This window comes from Strigops habroptila, chromosome 11 (genome assembly GCF_004027225.2).
Source record: "Strigops habroptila isolate Jane chromosome 11, bStrHab1.2.pri, whole genome shotgun sequence".
NCBI lineage: Eukaryota > Metazoa > Chordata > Aves > Psittaciformes > Psittacidae > Strigops > Strigops habroptila.
In genome coordinates, this window is record NC_046360.1 from 14,097,571 (window position 1) to 14,116,075 (window position 18,505).

General features: G+C 52.7%; 1 protein-coding gene across 1 annotated transcript; it reads right to left on the bottom strand.

Moving 5' to 3' along the window:
• Positions 1-1,075: 1,075 nt before the first annotated feature.
• Positions 1,076-17,583, bottom strand: LOC115614573 (acyl-CoA dehydrogenase family member 11-like). The gene is given in 17 exon segments (XM_030501634.1): positions 1,076-2,908; positions 3,169-3,235; positions 3,460-3,719; positions 5,036-5,073; positions 7,195-7,277; positions 8,354-8,504; positions 9,945-10,044; positions 10,308-10,396; positions 10,915-11,064; positions 11,168-11,301; positions 12,107-12,224; positions 13,088-13,187; positions 13,793-13,828; positions 13,830-13,919; positions 13,921-13,996; positions 16,896-16,903; positions 17,272-17,583. Coding segments are annotated over 17 exon segments (1,917 nt in total). The 5' UTR covers positions 17,577-17,583; the 3' UTR covers positions 1,076-2,796.
• Positions 17,584-18,505: the final 922 nt, after the last annotated feature.

Here is an 18,505-nt window from a genome sequence, read left to right on the forward strand (position 1 = left end):
CCTTCAGTCTCCTTGCATGGAGGTGGCTGTCCGGAGTCTCGCAAATAGAATCCCAGCCTGGTTTGGGATGGGAGGGAGCTTCAAGCTCATCCAGCTCCAAACCCCTGCCATGGGCAGGGACACCTTCCACTAGAGCAGGTTGCTCCAAGCCTCGTCCAGCCTGGCCTTGAACACTGCTGGGGATGGGGCAAATAGTGTCAGTAGCTGAGGAACACGGCAGTGTTTGTGCACCCACAGCCAGGCCTCTGCTCGCAGTGGAGGTGGCACTGCAGCCGTTAGCAGTCCCAGTGTAGGGGTGAGGTACTGTGGTGTGTAGGGTGGAAGCTGACAGCTCTTGGGTGGTGAAGGGAAGAGGGTGTCAGGAACCGCTCCTCTATCCCGGGGGAGCTGTTGGTGTGGGATGGAGCCTGCACTTGGATGGGGTTTGAGCCCTTGGGACGCTGCAAAGGGTGACAGCCATGTGCAGGAAAGCTGATCCCAAGCTCCTTTGACAGGGGTGCAGATGTTCTGTGGTCAGTCTATAACCATCCCTCTGACAGGTCCCCAGTTACTCCGTGTGAGCTTTCGAGGAAGCTGTGTCAGAGTGAGCTGGAAGGTGCTGTGCTGGGCTGTGCTGAAGGAGATGCTCAGCAGTGCCGAGGGGAGGCCGGTGCTCCGGTTTGGCACAGCCCTTAGGGCCGCCCTCAGCTACGTTCCATCACAGACTCCTGTGGTCCATGGAGCTCCCTTCTGTGCTTAAAGAGTAAAAGCAGCGCCTGAGGCTGGTCTGGAGCGTGAGGAAGGTGAGTGGTGCCGGCTCCTGGGCACAAAGACCAGGGCAGGGCCAAGGAGGAGCCTGGGGATGCTGAGCTTGGGTGCTCTGTTATAGAGGGGCTCCACCAGCACCAGGGTGCGGAGGGAGAAGCGTCACCTTCCACCCCAGCATCCGTGTGTCCTGCTGCCCCCACGGACACAGCAATTCCCAGGCAGGGGAGTAACAACCCCCCTTCTTCCTTTGGCACACACAGCACCGGCACCAGCTCAGGTCGGTGTGTTTCGGGATTTAGGATCACCCATTCTCAGACTTTCACCTCTTTAAATGCTGCTGCAGTTTTATCTTGCTGTTTAACAACGACCTTTTTAAGCCAGTTACCCCTAGTTCTGCTGTTCACTGAGTTCTCTGCAGTGGCAACATCTGATTGTACTTTATTGGGGTTTTGGTGGAATGTGTATCCAGATGACAGCTGGAGTCTTGATTAATGACTTCAGGCACATTAAATCTTCTAAACCCAGGAGAGCAAAGAGCTGTTCAGCAGCAGTTCAAAGCATTAGACCCTGGTGCTTATTTGAACCAGCATTTATTCTGCTGCAGCCTCAGAGTGAATATTTACATCTTCATAAATCTGTCATTTTCCTACATGGTGACAGCTTTACAGCCCCTCGTGTCTCTGTATTGGAGCTTGTGCTGGGTTCCCCGTCTGTGGGGCTGAATTTTAGGCAAATCATAGCTCATATATTAGGAAAACGTAATCCTGGTGTTCAGAAATCCATGTGAGCTCCATCGGGAAGGGCTGAGGTGATCCCCGGCGGGCAGCACTGGGGGTGAGAACAGGGACTTCTTTCATTAGTGTCTGTCTTCTGTTCTTAGCAACTTTTTAATGAGAATCTTTTGGTCATCAGGGTGACACCAGGCAGGAAGATGGACGGCTGAGGGTGACGAGACACAGTCACGATGGAGGCGTTTGCTTTGGTGGGGAGTTACGGGGTTTCAGTCTAAAACAGGGCAGAATTGATGCCACAGAATCCCAGCCTGGTTTGGGCTGAAGGGACCATAAAGCTCCTCCAGCTCCAACCCCTGCCACGGGCAGGGACACCTTCCACTAGAGCAGGTTGCTCCAAGCCCCTGTGTCCAACCTGGCCTTTTGTACCAGTTCTGGTACCAACTCACACGGTTCTGATGTCACTGGACGGATGTGATTGAAGCAACCTCCTCCCGAAGCAGCCTCGGCTCAGCTCCGTGCAGCAGTGCCCATGTGGGCACTGACCATTGACCGTATCCGTGTGGGAAGTGCAGGAGGGTGAGAACGTTCCTTTTGCCCATCTCAGCTGAGCACGGGGCCAAGTTACAGCTTCAGCAGGGAGAAAGCACCCAAAACAATCCACATGAAGGTAAAGCTTCTGCTTCAGGTTGGTTTAGAGTAAAAGCAAAGCTCGTGTGAGACAAAGCAGAACATAAAAGGAATAATCCAGAGCAGGCACTAGGCTGTGCAGTGCCAAGTGACCATCCTGCTCCAGGGCAGCCCTGCCCAGGAAAATGAGATGTTTGGGTTACAAAGCCTCTGGTTTAGCCAAATGTTCCATCAGGACCAGCTGCTGAGTGGCTGCTTGTGTGAAGAGATGTGGCCCCCGCAGGAAACCCCATCCCAGCAAGAGCCAGGGTGGAAGGTGGTGTGTGGCACCGGGAAGCAAGAAGGTGAGCAGGGAAAATGGGTGGTTTTCTGTGTTTAATCAGCTTCAACTAACTTTCAGTTTGATTTTTGTTGCTGTTCTTTAAAAAGAACACCTGCAGAGCTGCTGCATTGTCATCCTCTGGATCTGATCACTCAGTCTTCACCTAAGCCATGGTAAGCCCATGTCAGTGCCTCAGACTGGGCCTCGAGGCTGTGGCTGTGGCAGCAGATCATAGCATGAAGCACCGGTGTTGCACTGGAGCAGGTTGGGGTCGCTCTGGAAGGGTTTGGCCTGGCCACTGGTGGCACATCCCCACTGTGCCGCAGGATTTGGGGTCGCAGCCTCCGGAGCTGGACCTCCAGGAGGTCAGAGCCTGCTGCTGCAGGCAGGGCTGCCCCCCTCCACCAGCGCTGCCTCCGCCTCGTAGCTGCCGTTCTCCAGCTCCGCGGCCGCAGGACACGGCTCCTGGCTGCACCACTGCACAGAGCACACAGACGGGTTGTCCCAGCCCCGGGGCGCAGCCAGCGCTGCTCTCGCCAGGAGGTCTGCCCCGGCTGCATCCCTCTCCCCAATGCCCATGTGGTGTGTTAACAGGAGCCAGCCCAGAACACTGTTTGTCCCCATTTATGACCATACAAAGCTTGGGTCAGGGGTCTGACCGCTCGCAGAGGCAGAGCAAAGCTGCATTGCCCATGGAGTCACCTAGAGCAGCGGGGGCCAGAGGAGGGTTTCACTCACCTTCGAGCAGCGGCAATGCCTGTGGAGGAAGCATCAGGCCGGGCTGTGTGTTCAATTAGAAGAGCTCCTGTGGAAGAATAGGAGACATGGGTATTCCCGGCTCCCTCGGGAGCAGCAGCGGGGGGGTTACATCAGCAGCACTGGCCAGGCTGAGCTGCCTCCGTTTGGAGGAAGGGGGGACCCAGTTTCCTTCCAAAGCACCCCTTACCCAGCAGATATGAATCCCGGCCATGCCAGGCCGGCTTCCCAGCCCTTTCCTGCTCTGAAATCCATCATTTCTCTTTCCCCCACCTGTGTAGATCCTCGTCAGGGCGTAGGAGAAGTCTCTTGCTGCCAGCTCCATCGTCAGTGCCCCCTTGGAACCAGCTGCTCGCATGAACTGCTCCAGTCTCCCCAGCGCAGCCCGTGTCTGCCTCACGGCGGGCTCCAGGCCCCCAGTGCTCGAAGCCAGATCCAGTTTTCTCTGCAAGAAAAACAATGACAGGAAGAACCACAACGTGTTTACCTCCTGCATGGGAAGGGGCTGGTGGGATCACGTTGCCGAAAGGAAGCTCACAGCTCAGCCTGTAGCATGGAGAATTCCTGTGTGCCAGAGCCAATGCAATGCTGCTCCTGCACTGGTTTTCCAGCTGTGCGTGGGGACCAGATCCCACCCCCAGTTCTCTTTGTACCTGCATCAGGTTCCAGTTCTCCTGTTTTTACATTCTTACTCCCACAAAGGCGCCAGAGCTGTGTCCAGGCAGGAAAAGTCAGATTTAAAGGAGCTTTTCCCTGCAAGTGGTGTCAGTGGGACAGGCCCCAGGACCAGAGGGGCTCTCTTCTGATGGAGATCTGGCATTTAGCTGTGCCTCAAAGCTCCCCAGGTTAAGGTAAGGCTCCTGCTCCTCCAGTGTTCCAAATATCATGTGAAAGCACAAGTGAAATCCTGCTGGGAGTGTAAACCAGCTGCTCTTTGGACACGGCTGCCTGGATGCAGCCAGCAGAGGCTGCAGCCTTTAATCTGACTGTTCATCACTCCCCTTTCCACCTCTCTGCTTGCTCATGTGCATTATAGTCCATTGCAGGCTAATGTTAGAATCCCAGCCTGGTTTGTGTTGAAGGGAGCTTAAAGCTCCTCCAGCTCCACCCCCCTGCCACGGGCAGGGACACCTTCCACTAGAGCAGGTTGCTCCAAGCCCCTGTGTGCAACCTGGCCTTGAACACTGCCAGGGATGGGGCAGCCACAGCTTCTCTGGGAAAAGTCTGTGCCAGCGCCTCAGCACCCTCACAGGGAAGAGCTTCTGCCTCAGAGCTCATTTCAATCTCCCCTCTGGCAGGTTAAAGCCATTCCCCTTGGCCTGGCCCTACCCAGGCAGCCGCGTGTGCTGCGACATCTGTACATTCAGGCCTGTCCCTGCAGCAGAACTGAAGATTCCCCTTGCAGAGGATGCCGGGGAGGGACCGCTCCGTTTTCCAGCCGCAGCGCAGGAGGTGGGAGGTGCTGGCTGTTCATTAGGCTCATCTGCAGGTTATTTATGAGGCCTGGAAGTATGTGCTGGGCAGAGCTCAGGGCTGGGCTGGAGGCTTTCAGCGCTGTGGCAGCTCCTCTCACTGCTGTGGGGAGCACAGCGGGTTTGCACAGCACGGCTCGGGGCTGCACACCCTGAATCCGGTTCTGTTTGAGCTGCTGCTCGTTTCTTTGCTTGCTCCCAGGGGAGATCGTCAGAGTGGTTTGTACTTAAAACATTAACCAGGAGTATTGAAAAATACAACAGCGGCTGCCCCATCCCTGGCAGTGTTCAAGGCCAGGTTGGACACAGGGGCTTGGAGCAACCTGCTCTAGTGGAAGGTGCCCCTGCCCGTGGCAGGGGGTTGGAGCTGGAGGAGCTTCAAGGTCCCTTCCAACACAAACCAGGCTGCGATTATCTGAGTCTGTGAGTGACTGCCCTGTGCCGTACCCACGTGGAGCTCCCACGAGGTGGATTCCAGGGCTGTCCTCTCACACTCTCTCTTCTCACCATGTGTTCTCCAGAGGCTCTGCAGACCAATGCCCTCTGGACAAGGTGGTTTGTAACAAACTTCCATGTGCATCCCCTAAAATCCATTGTCTCATGTTGGGATGGGGAAGTTCTCTGCGCTTCCCTGTTCCTGAGGGTTACTGGGACATTGGGTTCCTGCTTCCAGATCACAGCACTGGATAGATATTGCACTGTGATTAGAGGCAACTGGTGCAGGATAAAAGCACAAGTAGGTGACAGCAGGGCCAGGGGGGAGGTTACCCTGAGGTAATGACCCTCAAAGTGCTGGTTAGTACCAAGTATTAATGCTGCTTCCTCCAAAGCAGCCTGTCATGGGCACAAATCCTGCACACTGAGAACCTTGATGGGCAACCGTAAAATAAAGTGTATTCATTTCATGGGCATCAATAAAAAGGAAATGGATTGGGACAGTAAAAATCCCTTTATGCAGGAATAAATGATGTCCTCACTAGACAGGAGTGGGAAAGGTGCTTCAAAACAAGCCAGACTCCCACAGACCCCAAGAGTTTGGCCACTTGGAGCTCAGCGAGAGGTTGTTTATCTCCTGTGAGTGAAACCCTGATGCTGGTGTAGAAAGTCAGCACGTTCCTGCCCGATGCAGCACAGATGCACCCTGCAGGAATACCCCCTGCTCTGCCCCACGGTGACAGGGAGAAGCTCTGACCTGCCCAGGGTGAATCTGCCAGCCTGTTGTGTCCAGAACCAGTGCAGCACCACTGCTCCCAGCTCAGCCTGCTCCAGGCACTCCCCATGGAAGTGGAGGCCGCCAAGAGGAGCAGCAGATGCAATGGTACTTCCTGGAATGTGGAGACCTTCGAAGCAGTGCTCACTCGTCACCCTCCGGTCTCATCGACAGCGTGATTTGTGGCAGAGCAATGAGGAGCTTGCTAATGAAGACATCTCCGTACTTGGAGTTACTGCTGTGCAGGTGCCTGCTCTGAATCCCACTGCTGTGTTCTCCAACGCTTCTCTGATTATCCAGGTATTAAGAAGCTGGAGGGCCCCCCCCAGCTACACCAGGGAGCTGCTCTGAGGACTGAGTAGGGGGATTGGTTCAGAGTAGTGTCAGTGTAAGACTGTGGAGGCTGGTGTCTTTCCAAATTACTTTTAGAGCCCACCACTGGCTCCTTTCCTCTCCAATCCGTTTCCTTCAGTGTGAGACTAAGCTGCTTTTTACCAACAGCCTCTTGCTCCTGTGCTTTTGAAACCTGAGCAACTGCCAATGCTGCACCTCTCAAAGAGCAGCCTGTAGGTAAAGCCAGAGAACAGCAGATCTAAACAGGCAGCAATGGAATTCTTTTGGATTTTTCCATCCTTTCAGTGGGAATCAAAATGATGCAGTGGGTAGCCCTGGTGAAGCTTCACTATTCATCAGTCTTGGGGTGTTTTTCCAGTGAAGAAACAAAACCACAAAATGATTTTGGAAAGTGGCTCCTTCACGGTAAAAATATACTTACAGAGGTACCTGTCATGAGGAGCTCTCACAATGCAAAACCTCTTCACTGCTGAGGTGGAAGATCCTGCACTTTCTGCAGCACATGGATCCCAAACAAGTGCTACCTGAGTTCTGCTTTGTAAGTGCTTTACAGAGCAGGTAAAGACACCTCCTGAATACCTGTCTAAAGCTTTCACCCTGGCCACGTTCCCTGCCAGCCTCAGCAGGAGCATAAACCCCAAAGGGAACTCTGCCACCTCACCACGTGAGGAACGAAAGACACGGGGCAGAGCTAAGGGATGCCAAGGGAATCTCCAGGGATGCCTCAGCACAAGTGGAAAGGAGCAGTGGTGATGAGAGCTGGGACACAACCCCAGCACCAGGAACAAGCCACATCCCCTCCTGGCGATGGCCGGGCTCAGCAGGAAGGCAGGTAGGGAATTGCTGCTACACCTGGAGCGAGTCCGGGGAGGAACATGTTCTTCTCCCTTGAGCATGTCTTCAGTGGGCAACCACGGAGTGCTGGGCAGGGGAATAGGTGGCACCCAGGAGCTGCTCCTGCTGCTTTCTTACCAGAGCATCACGGACTATGACTGGCAAACCTGTATACTCCATGTAACCTTGTCCTCCAAAACCCTCCATTGCCTCAATAAACAACAGCAGAAGCAAAATGCAGAGAGCTGGCATGATCCATGCTGCAAACAGGGAAAGAGCAACCAGAAACCTCTCATGTCACACAGCAGTTCCTGCTGGGATGGGACTGACTGGATCCCACTGATGCGCTGAAGCAGATGCAGGAGGAGCAGCTTGGGAGTGAAGGCTGAGTAACACTGAGAGAGGATGGGCAGGAGCAGTCAGACCTTGGGAGAAGATCCAGGGAGATCCTGTCTCAGTACACTCCTCTCCAGGTAAGGATAAACCTGGGGTTTCCTTGGTACATGGATGTGTATGTCTCTATAAAGTCTGGGAGTCTTTATCTTCTACTTGCCTATGGTGTGTAAGCTTCTGTGTGTTTAAGCTGAGGGCAATTAGAACAGGGACAGACCCCTGAAGTTAAAGGCTGATGCTAAGCTGTTCTCATCTATTTATTCCTAATTAGAGGAAAGATATTCCCCATGGCTCAGAGCTCCCCCTGGGTCTTAGGGCAGCCTCAGCAGCATTCCTCTGTGCCTGTGGAGTCCTCACAGTGTTCTGTGGCTGTTCTCATCAAATGGTTGATGTGTGGCCTTGAGAGCAAAGGGACAAGTCTGCTGCCCACAAAGACCAACCTCGGTGCAGAGCAGCAACTGCTGCAGGCCTGTAGCTTGAGGCCACTGCTGGTATCTCCTGCTATCACTGCCCATCATGTTGGCCATGTTCATCACTCCTCTCTCCAGCTCTGTGCTTGCTCATGTTCCACACAGCCCTGCTCCAGGCTCATCACAGAATCCCAGCCTGCCTTGGGTTGAGGGACCTTAAAGCTCCTCCAGCTCCAACCCCCTGCCACGGGCAGGGACACCTTCCACTAGAGCAGGTTGCTCCAAGCCCCTGTGTCCAACCTGGCCTTGAACACTGCCAGGGATGGGGCAGCCACAGCTTCTCTGGGCACCCTGTGCCAGCGCCTCAGCACCCTCACAGGGAAGAGCTTCTGCCTCAGAGCTCATCTCAATCTCCCCTCTGGCAGGTTAAAGCCATTCCCCTTGGCCTGTCCCTACAGGCCCTTGTCCAAATCCCCTCTCCTCATCAAACTGGTCATTCCATACCTGCTTCCCAGTGTACAGTTTGGCAACTGCTATCAGCAGTCTCAGGAGAAGCTGGTCTTGCTCACTTGCCATGTTGGTTTCTGCAAGTCCAAGCAGACAAACGATGTCCATAAGGAGCAGGAATGCCCCTCGTGCCTGCACCTGCAGGCAGAGAAGTGGGAGCTTCACTGGAAAGGATCTTTGACTCGGGCTGACTCCAGCCTGGTCCACTGAGGTGCTGTGAGACCATCCCAAAGGGATGTGCAATACTTGGACATGGGCAAAATGCAACCCATGCAGACCCACAGCTCCAGAGGCAAAGAGCACTGACCAGGCAAGGCACAAAGCATGAGATATTAAAGGCAGTCTGGAGCTGCTGCTTTTGGATACTGCGGTCTAGTATGAGGAAAGGGGCTGTGCCATTTCATCAGGCCCACTTGGAGCCTTATCAGAGCTCCCATCAGGCATCCAGGGCACAAATCCACATCATTCCCAAGGGTAAGGGACATAAAACCACACACGTGGTGGTCAGCCTCTGAGCACTGGGATCTGCAAGGTCTCTGACAGATTGTTTGCTAACCAACTTCTCTGGCAAGTTGTGATTTGGGAAGCCCCGGGATATGAAGTTCTGTAGCCATGGGACTATATAGGATCTGGTCTTTCTTTCAGAGGTGCAGTTCTGGCCACAGGCTAAGACCTGCTGGAGCTGTAAGTTATGTCAGATGCTGAGCACTTCCCTCTTCCCCACCTTGCAACAGGAGTTTTAAATGCTGTTATAAAAGTCTGCATGAACCTACTGCAGCCCAAGGGTTGGTGTTACACCACTTGGGAATAGTGCCTGGAGGGGTGAGAGGAGGAGAACTGTGTGCCTGTGTGCCGCCTTTCTGAAGCTTTAGTAGGGGTGGGAGGTGGTGTGCTCTGGATTTAGTGAGCTGCTACAGCTCAGTGTTGTGGCAAAGCTGAGATGTTCTGCAGTGAGATAAGGCCCACACATGAAATTCCTCCCAGAGCCAAGTGCCAGCTCATGCTGCTCTCCCTTCCACTGTCTGTTATTGCCTTAGATGACATCCACATTTAGGAGCAGTTCTCAGGCTCAGTGTCTTGTGGTGATGAGCCCTGCGCAGGGACACAATGAAGACAAACTTCTCAGAAGCTGGAGTGCACGGTGACTGCTCAGGAATTCTTCGAGCCTGCTGGGGACAGCCCATCTCCTGGTGCATGAGCTACCAGGGAATTTAGATGAGTCTGTATCAGTCTTGGATGAGAGTCTGTTAACTGCAGATTAGGAGACTCTGGTGTCATCCTTAGACTGATGCTAATGACCAGCTTCAGAGGTCATGGCATATCACAGTAGGTGCATGCATGAACCTTGGCACTCCTCTCAGGATTAGGTTAGGATAACGTGAAGTCCAGCAGAGAAGCTAGGTCTATCACCCGATCAAATCCCACTAGAACATGGTAATTCCCCAGCTGCAGGCCCCTCACTGTAGCAGGAGCAGCCTGAGTGCTGCACTTGGAGGCAGGCTGCCTGTGCTCATTACAGCTGAGGATCTCTGCCCTCTTTCCTCACTGCAGGTTCAGCTCAGCTCCCCAAAGCCTTACCTCCATCTGCGCTATCATCTGCATGTGTAGGGGATGGTCCTTGAGGAGCTTCCCAAAGGCAACCCGCCTGCGGGCGTACTCCCTGCTCAGACTGATCATCCTGGAGAACATACAGCCAGGGAAGTGGTCAGAGCAGCCACCTCCTGCTTGTGAGCTCTCCCTCCCAGCCACCCCCACTAGAAGAACCCTGGTCGGCTGAACCACACCAGCCTCGGTCACCCACCCCCAGGCCAACCTCCTCCAGCACTGCTGGCTTCCAGACCTGTGCCTGCAAAGCCAATCAGCTGCAATGCTGAGCATTGCAAAGTCCCCTTGTCCTGGTAAGCTGCTCCTTCAGTTTTGGGGGATCCATGCTGCCTTCACCTTCTCATGGAAGCTACTGCACCAATGACATTGTGGATCGGAATTATGTTCAGCATGTTGGAGGCCACTCCCCAACCCTCTGCAGAGACCTGAAAGCATCAAGGAACAAAGGCTGATGAAAGCCTTCTGCACAGCCTTGGAAGTGGACACCTATCACAGTGACAGTTGTGTCACAGACAGATACAGGCTGTCCACTCCCTCTGCCTGTCCTCAGGCATCACATTGATCTCCTTGCTTTAAAACATCACTGTCTCATTTTAGCACGACCAGAGAGGTGGCTTTGGAGACCACGTCAGCATGATCAGTTCTGGCCCCTGCTGCTATACAGAGCAGTTCCTCAGCAGGGTCAGTGCAACAGGATAAGGGAAATGACCAACCTAAAATGACTTGTTTCCTTTTTCCTTCCCTTCCATCTTTTTTTGAGCTCTTCTCAGCTCTGCCCCACACACAGCCCCATTGGTGAAGTGTTCTGTGAAGTGACCAGCCAGGCACAGAGATGGAAGAGAGGAACTTTTCCAGTTGATACCACTGCCAAAACCCCCACGGGTGCTCTGCTCTGCCGTGACAAGCCAGCCCAGTCCCAAGAGGAAGGTGGAACCTTACTTACTAGCTCTGCTTTAGCTCCATCCAGCCACAGCTCTACTGTTGCCATCTGCCATGTGCCCAACTTGTCTTTCAGCCTTTGCACTTGGATGTTGTTGAGCTTCCCGTCCTCATCTCGAACCTTGAGGAAGAACAGGGACAGACCACCGGAACCCTGGGGCCATGGGAAGGCATGCAAAGAGATTTCATTACAATGAGAGAAGGAAGAAAAAGAATGTTCCTTCACCTGGTTCCACCATCAAACAGGGCTGCTTTACCTCGCCTTCAGCATCCACTGCCCTGGCCAGGGTAAGTGTCACATCAGGATCAGCTGCAGATGTGAACCATTTGAAACCATAGCGATGATATGTTCCATCTGGCTGCTTCCTGGCCACTGTGTCTGTGCTGTTAGGTGAAAGGAAGGAGAAGATCATCCTGGCTTTATGGGAACTTCTCTCTCAGTCCATGCTGATTTTCAGTTTAAGCAGCAGCTCTTATAAGTCACCTCTTTTGATCAAGGTGGAGTATGGATTAGCTGCTAATCTCTTTCATTGACGCTGGATAAGAAACGCAGCCAGAGTTAAGTACTAGGAAGGAAATCTGCTTCACTACAAGGCTCTCCAGCAATTGCTCCAGGGTAAGGGCTGCTGATGGCAGTGCTCTGTAAGCAGAACACACCACGGTGTATAATCCAATGCCTCCATGTCTTTAGGAGTTACCACTGCCAAGTACAACATGGTGCTGTGGAATAGGGAGTCCTGTCACGATGCACACCTTTCACTCCACAGCTGACCCTTTCACTTCTTCACCAGGAAACCAACTGCAGCTTCAGCAGATGCAGTGACACCCCTTCCATGTTTCTGTCTGGAGGTCTGAGGTTTCCTGTCCCATCACAGTATTGCTAACATTAAAAGTTGAAGGCCAAGACTGCTTTCTCCGTCCCAGCTGGGATGGGTCTGGCTGGTTCAAGGTTTGAAGTACAGGGCTAGACATGAGTGTGTTATCTGTGCAAGGAACACAGCTCTGTACCTGCCTGTGTGTGCTGCATGCAAATTGGGCCTTTTCCTGGGTAAAAAGCAGAGCTATGCAGAGGATTTGGATGACTTTTGCTCAAGTTTCCCAAACTAGCCACCTGGCTTTATAAGTGCCCCATTTTCTCAGCCCTTGCTCACACATCTAGCTGCTGCTGCAGCTGCTTCCCATCTCAGAACACATTCCAACATCAGAGCCTCCCCTGCGCTCCATCATCCACTGGCCAGAGGTCCAGAACTTCTTGGGGTCTCGAGATGTCAGGTGGCCAAAAGCATTTTTCAGAGATCTAGGAATACCCAGTGACTGTTGGGGGGGAAGGAAAATTAACTTAAGATGATGATAACACAGTAGATGAAATTAGACAGTTGTTTTCATGACCACTGGTGTGTCCTAGGCTCTGAGTGGATAGTCTGCAAGCAGGCACTGCAGCACATCTGCACCTACTGCTGAGAGCCTGAACCTGCCCAGCTCCTGCATGGCTGCTGGAGCACTGTGCACACAGAAGGTGCTCATTTGTGTTGCATCCCTACCCTCTGGGTTTTCTGCAGCGCTAGACATCTGGAAAAAGAGCTTTAAGAACAGTGCTAGGTATCAGGATGTGTCCATAGATGCCAGGTGTCAACAGCACCCAAAGAGCTGCAGGAAAGAGGTCACTGCATTATGCTTTTGGCCTTTTATCAAATGAAAATGCCAGGGCTAGCTCCTGAAGGGCCAGCTCTTCTCTGCACCCTGCGTAGCCACGGACACAGTGCAAAGGGTGCTGCCAAGATGCAGAGGCAAATCTTCAGGCAGTGCAAAGTCTTGCTAGGTTGGTTTATTTACATCAGGTACGGATCTGGCCCAGACCTTGAACTGCAACTCCACACAAGGAAGAGCAAAACAATCTCGTAATAAAAACATGGGACACATGCCCAGCTCCCTGCAGCGCCACGTGTGCAGCAAAGGCTTTATCATACACAGTGTTGTAGGTGAACAGGAAAGCTGGGCACAAAGACTGTAACTAAAGGAGACAGGCAGTGGGAGATGGAGCTGAGTCACAGAGCAAGGGAGGGCCATGCCCAGAGCCAGATGGCAGATGAGCTCTGCTCCATCCTTGGCCAGTGCTCTGGTCTAACCAGCACAGCCAGGACGTGGGCTGTGCCCTCAGAGCCCAGCTGAGCTCATACCTCAATGACTCTGGCTGCCCCATCCGTCATGGCCAGTGGACAGTTGAATCCTCCAGAGGAGCTTAAGAATAAGTAGAGTTTGACAGCCTGATGCAGATGTCTGTAAGAAAGAGAGTGTGGGGAAGCAGACGGGTTAGGCAGCAGTGCCACAGCACAAGGATAAAACATCTTGATGGGAAGAGAGGAACAAAATACAGCCAAAGCAGGTGAAAATCAGACTGCACATTTCCAAGAGGGCAAAACCTGCTTCAGCCAGGAGGAGAGAAGAGGAGCAGCAGTTCCTCAGTCCCAGAGGGACGGCTAGTGCAAGGCTGGCTGGGAGGCACCTTATGCCAGCCAGGGCACGTAAAGTGCAGCTTTTAAAAGGAAGAAATGTGGGTCTATCTCCACAGGCTGGAATACAATGAAACTGCAAGTCAAATCCCAGCTCTTTAGCTGTGACACAACTAATGCATGTAAAGCTGGGGCAGTGGAGAGAGCTGCCAGGCCCCAAGATCAGGAAGGTGACATCAAAGTATATTATGAGCAACTGTAGGCCATTAGTGACAGCTTCTCGTCGCTGGTGTGGAACACTGCAGCAGACAGACACTGCTGTTCAGTGCAGCAGTAGGTGTTCTTTTGTCCATGCGTCATCTGGTACCTGTTATACAACTGAATATGCCTGGCTGAGAATAACACCAAGTCATTCCCATTCTCCCCAGTCACCTGCAGTTGGAGTATCTTCTCTCGTGGGCCTCAGCAACCCTCTTCTGCTGCAATCTCCCTCATCCTCCTCCAGGCCGAGCAGGTGACGATGAGATCCACGCGCCGCCCCAGGCATCTCACTGCCGGAGCACGGGGGGTTCAGCTCGCGTTCCCAGCCCAAGGCTCTGACCTGGGCGAGCAGGCGGTTTCCAAATCTTTCCAGGTCTGATCCACCTCCCGCAGTACCTGTGAACAGCAAGAAGAGCCCTTCAGCACGCTCCTGGAAGGCAAGGAGCCTCATCCCAGCTGGAATGGCAGAGCATTGACTGTCTTGTCCTGTGGGACTAGTGGTCTCTTGCCATTCAACCGTTCCATGACTTCTCTAATGCAGCACGACAGCTTGTCCCCCAGCCTCTGCTGGCACAGCCTCTCTCAGTTGTCACTTCTCTTTTCCCCAAAAATCATTTTTTCAGGTTACTTTTGGCAGCATCTCTGGATTTTACAGAAGACAGAAGAGCTTTTGTATGAGGGCTGAGAGTGACACAGATGCACATGAGCAGGGGGGTTGGACGAGACGATCTCCAGAGGTCCTTCCAACCTCAGCCACTCTGTGATTTACTGCCGGAGGAGAATGCCAGGGGGAGAGCTGCCAAAAGCAGAAAGCCTTCATCTGTGTAGGAAAGCTTCCACTGGGCTCAGTAGTTACCTGCCTATCAGATTAGAAAAGGAGGGATGGAGCAATCATTTGAGCTCCAGCCTGGCACCAAGGGTGCCTAGATTCAAATTTCCACCCTGCATCCACTTTCCTGAATGGCCCTGGATGAAGATTCACGTGCTCTGTCTCAGCCAGGCTTGGCTGACCTGGACAGAGTGGTGTGTCTGTAGTTAACAGAGGGAAACTGGCACCCACAGAGCACTGGTTCCTTCCAACCCTCCTGGACACCTATTTCAAGGTGACAGGAATTGCCTTCTGCAAGTGCTTTTCACTGGCTGTGGCCAAAGCTTAGGAATGCTGCTGAGACTTAAATAACCTGACTTACAGAGGATTAAAATTAGGCCAGGAGGACCCAAGGTCTAGCACTGCTGGACCTCCATCAGCATAAATATGCCCAAAGCTGTACTGGGGGTCAGAGGGGCACTGATCTACACTTGCTTTCATCAGAGGAATATGTTTTGCTGTTCATCAAGAGATGCTCGGTTCCTCCTCAGTAGAACAATTATGGAGGTGAATGCTGTAGTTGCTGTACCCAAAGAGGTGCAGTTATAAAACACATTAATTTGCTGGTGATGAAATACAAACACTGCTTCTTCCTCTCCTGCTTCCCCCTGTATTGACTTTTCATTAAGCTTCCTCCCGCAGGATTGATTTGGTCATGACTGTGCCGTTCAGTGCGTAACGAGGCTCCAGCACACAGCGTCCAGTTACTACTCTGGAAGTCTCCATTCTCAGACCAGTTTTCCTTCAGGTGAAGAGCGAAATAGTGTTAAAAATCGCAAAAGAAGCCAAATCCATGCATGAGAGCCCTGTCAACTGGCACAGCTCACACTGCACCCCTGTTTGCTGTCGGTGGAGCTCAGCTGGGACCAGTGTATGCCTCCAGTGCTTGGCGTCTTGACAGCAATCCGAAGGTTGTTTTAGAGGCATAACCTCCCAATACAAGGTTCATGAATTTCGCTGATCCCTGAAGCACAAGAACCTTTGAATTGTTTTTTTGTGGGTAGATGAATGACTCTACAAAACAGGTTTCTTTTGGTCAGCACACCACAGGGAACTCAAACTGCAACAGCCCCTTCACCTCATCCATGGTTTCTAAACCCTGCTGACTGCCCAGCTGGGAGCTCACACCCTGACCCCCAAAACCCCTGTGCTGCCCAAGTGAATGTGTTTGTTTCTGAGGTAAAAGAACAATATCAGAGCTCCAATGGTGGTGACTGTGAATGTGACACACAGCAGCCTGGGCACTCCAAAACACCTACACCAGGATACAGAGAGGACGTCTGTAAACCTTGGATGTCCCTGGGATGAATGTATGGGAAATGTGCAAATTATTGCACATTGACAGTACAAACCTTTCTATTTTCAGGGGGATCAAAGAGCAAGAGCTCACAACAATGCCCAGAAAAAGCAGGTGCTTTCTTCTCCAGAAATCACCCTCAAATTGCTCCATTCCGGGAGGATTTCTGTGTTCACCACTGAACACAGGTGAACAGCACAACAGGAATCAGCCTCCAGCATGGTGCCTGCTTCAGTGGGACACACAAAGCTTCATGTATTGCTGCTCCCCTGGAGAGGAAGGTGTTGACGTGGAGAGCTCGCTGTCAGGCTGCAGGCAAGCGGGTGCTGCATGAAGCAGAGGCTGAGCTCTCAGCAGTGAGGCAACACTGCCCCGCTGGGACCGAGCACAGGAACAAAGGGACATGCTGCTGATTCCCAGGTGGATTTTGCAGCTGCTTTTCTCTCTTTGGGGAAGGAGTTAAGAGCAGCTCTTGGTCCTGGTGAAAGACAGCACTGACCCTTTTATTCTTTGGGAGATCTGAATCATGCTTCTTCCAAAGGTGCAGAGATGGAGCAAGATCTTCATGGTTGCTCAAAGGCATCCTCCTTTCTGGTCTTCTGGCAAGAAGGCCACAGTGGTGCTTAGGGAGGCCTCACCCCTGTCTTTTGCGATGGCTGTGACAAAAGCAAGCTCCCAACGCTGCCACCACACTCTGCAGGGCCTCACAGAGCTGGAGAGCAAGCAGTGGCAGGGAGAGCATTGCTGAAAGCCAGGTTCTGCCCCTCAACACACCCAGTGGCTTTACAGGTCATTGTATTGCTTCTGCTGGTATAAATCATGGAGAGAGGTCACTCTCTGAGACCTGGTCCTTGAGAAGTGGGAAACAGCTGTGGTCCTTGGGGTGACAGCAGAGGACAGCCAGTGAGATGAGCTGCCTCCTCCCAGGGGCTCCTGTAGGACAGGACCTCACAAAGCAGAGACCCGCAGCTCAGGGTCTCACCCCACCTCTCCACACCCCTGCAGTCAGTACAGAGCCCTCTCTGAATGAAAATCAGCCCAGAAAAACCAACCTGTGCTGAGAACAAGCAAACCCCAACAGCCTTTGCATCCTCTTGAACTGAGAAGACCCCTGTTCCTTTGGGAAGAAACAATCTTAAAAAAGCCCTGGGGGAGAGAAGTAGAAGAGCACAGCAGAGTTTAGAAGCTCCGTACCCTTTTCCCTTGCTCTGAAATGTCTTTCTCCAGACCATCAGACAACAAATGATGATCTCAAAACAACACTCGCATTGCAACACCAAGACCAGTCCCAGGAACCCACTAAGCCACTTTCTGTTCATGTCCTGGCAGTATTTTTCACTCTTTACTGATTCAAAGAGAACAAGTTTTAAACAATGCTGATAAATTCCCTCCAATTACGTGCTTGAAGGCACAAAAAGGCCAAGAGACATGTTGAATTCACAGCCTTAACCAGCGACCTGAGGCGTGTACACGCAGAATCACAACCATGCACTCCAGACCTTGGGAGGAAGGTGTGTTTTCAAGTAACTCCGAAGCAAAGCATCTTCCAAATACTGGTTCTCAGTCTCGGGCTGCTCATGGAACAGGGTCTCCATTTCTCTCCTTGCAAGGGGCCTTTCCAGATCTTCTAATACTCATTTCTCCTGCACGCCGACGTGTTGCCCCTGCCCTGCGGTCGTGTTGCCTCCTCTATGACTCGGTGGTTGGCACCTCTCCCAGACACGAGGCAGAAAGTGACCTGGCAGCCACGGAACACTGGATCTCCACCATGGTAGGTGGCAGGTAAACATGACTCTGCAAAGCCCTGTGTGTGCCACGGCCATCGCCTCCAGCCCCTTCCTCACAGGGCAGCAGCACCGCTCCTGGTTTGCTCCAATGTTGTGAAGTTGTTCTCAAACATCAATGGTGTCTTCTCCCCTCCCTTGGGGAGGAGCTTTCCAGCAGCTGTTCTCAATGGAACTACAGAAAAGGGCTTTGGAAAGACATCAGAAAACGGCCTGGAAAACACTCAGGAAACACTGTGTCCTCCCCTGCCAGCTGGGCAAACCATCATACAGCGGGACCGGCAGTTCCAGGGGGAGCTGGGGAGGGGATGCTCCTGCCAGCATGCCCCTGGATTGCTTGGGATGATAATGGGGTAGAGATGAGAACAACAAACCACATTTCCTCATCTGGAGGATAATGGAAATGGGGCAGAATGGGTTAGGCGGGTTATTCTGTAAACAAGATACTGGTGAAATCGCAGCATTCGCATACCTTAAGTGGGCCCCCAAGGAACCTGGAGAGGGGCTTTGGGCAAGGGCCTGTAGGGACAGGCCAAGGGGAATGGCTTTAACCTGCCCGAGGGGAGACTGAGATGAGCTCTGAGGCAGAAGCTCTTCCCTGTGAGGGTGCTGAGGCGCTGGCACAGGGTGCCCAGAGAAGCTGTGGCTGCCCCATCCCTGGCAGTGTTCAAGGCCAGGTTGAATCTATATTCATATCTGTATAGTCATGGATATATTCATATATATGATGATTCTATGAAACACCAAAACCATCCTCCTTGCCTGGGCTGGGACACTGGCTCCACAATAATCTGCTTCTGATGAAGTCCCTGATGCCTTTAATTTGACTTGGGATATCAGGCAGGAGTCTCCCTTTCCCTGGGGAAGCACCGGAACCTTCTAAGAACGTGACTTTTGGCTTCGAATAGTTTAAAACCCGCTCCTCACTTGGGGTG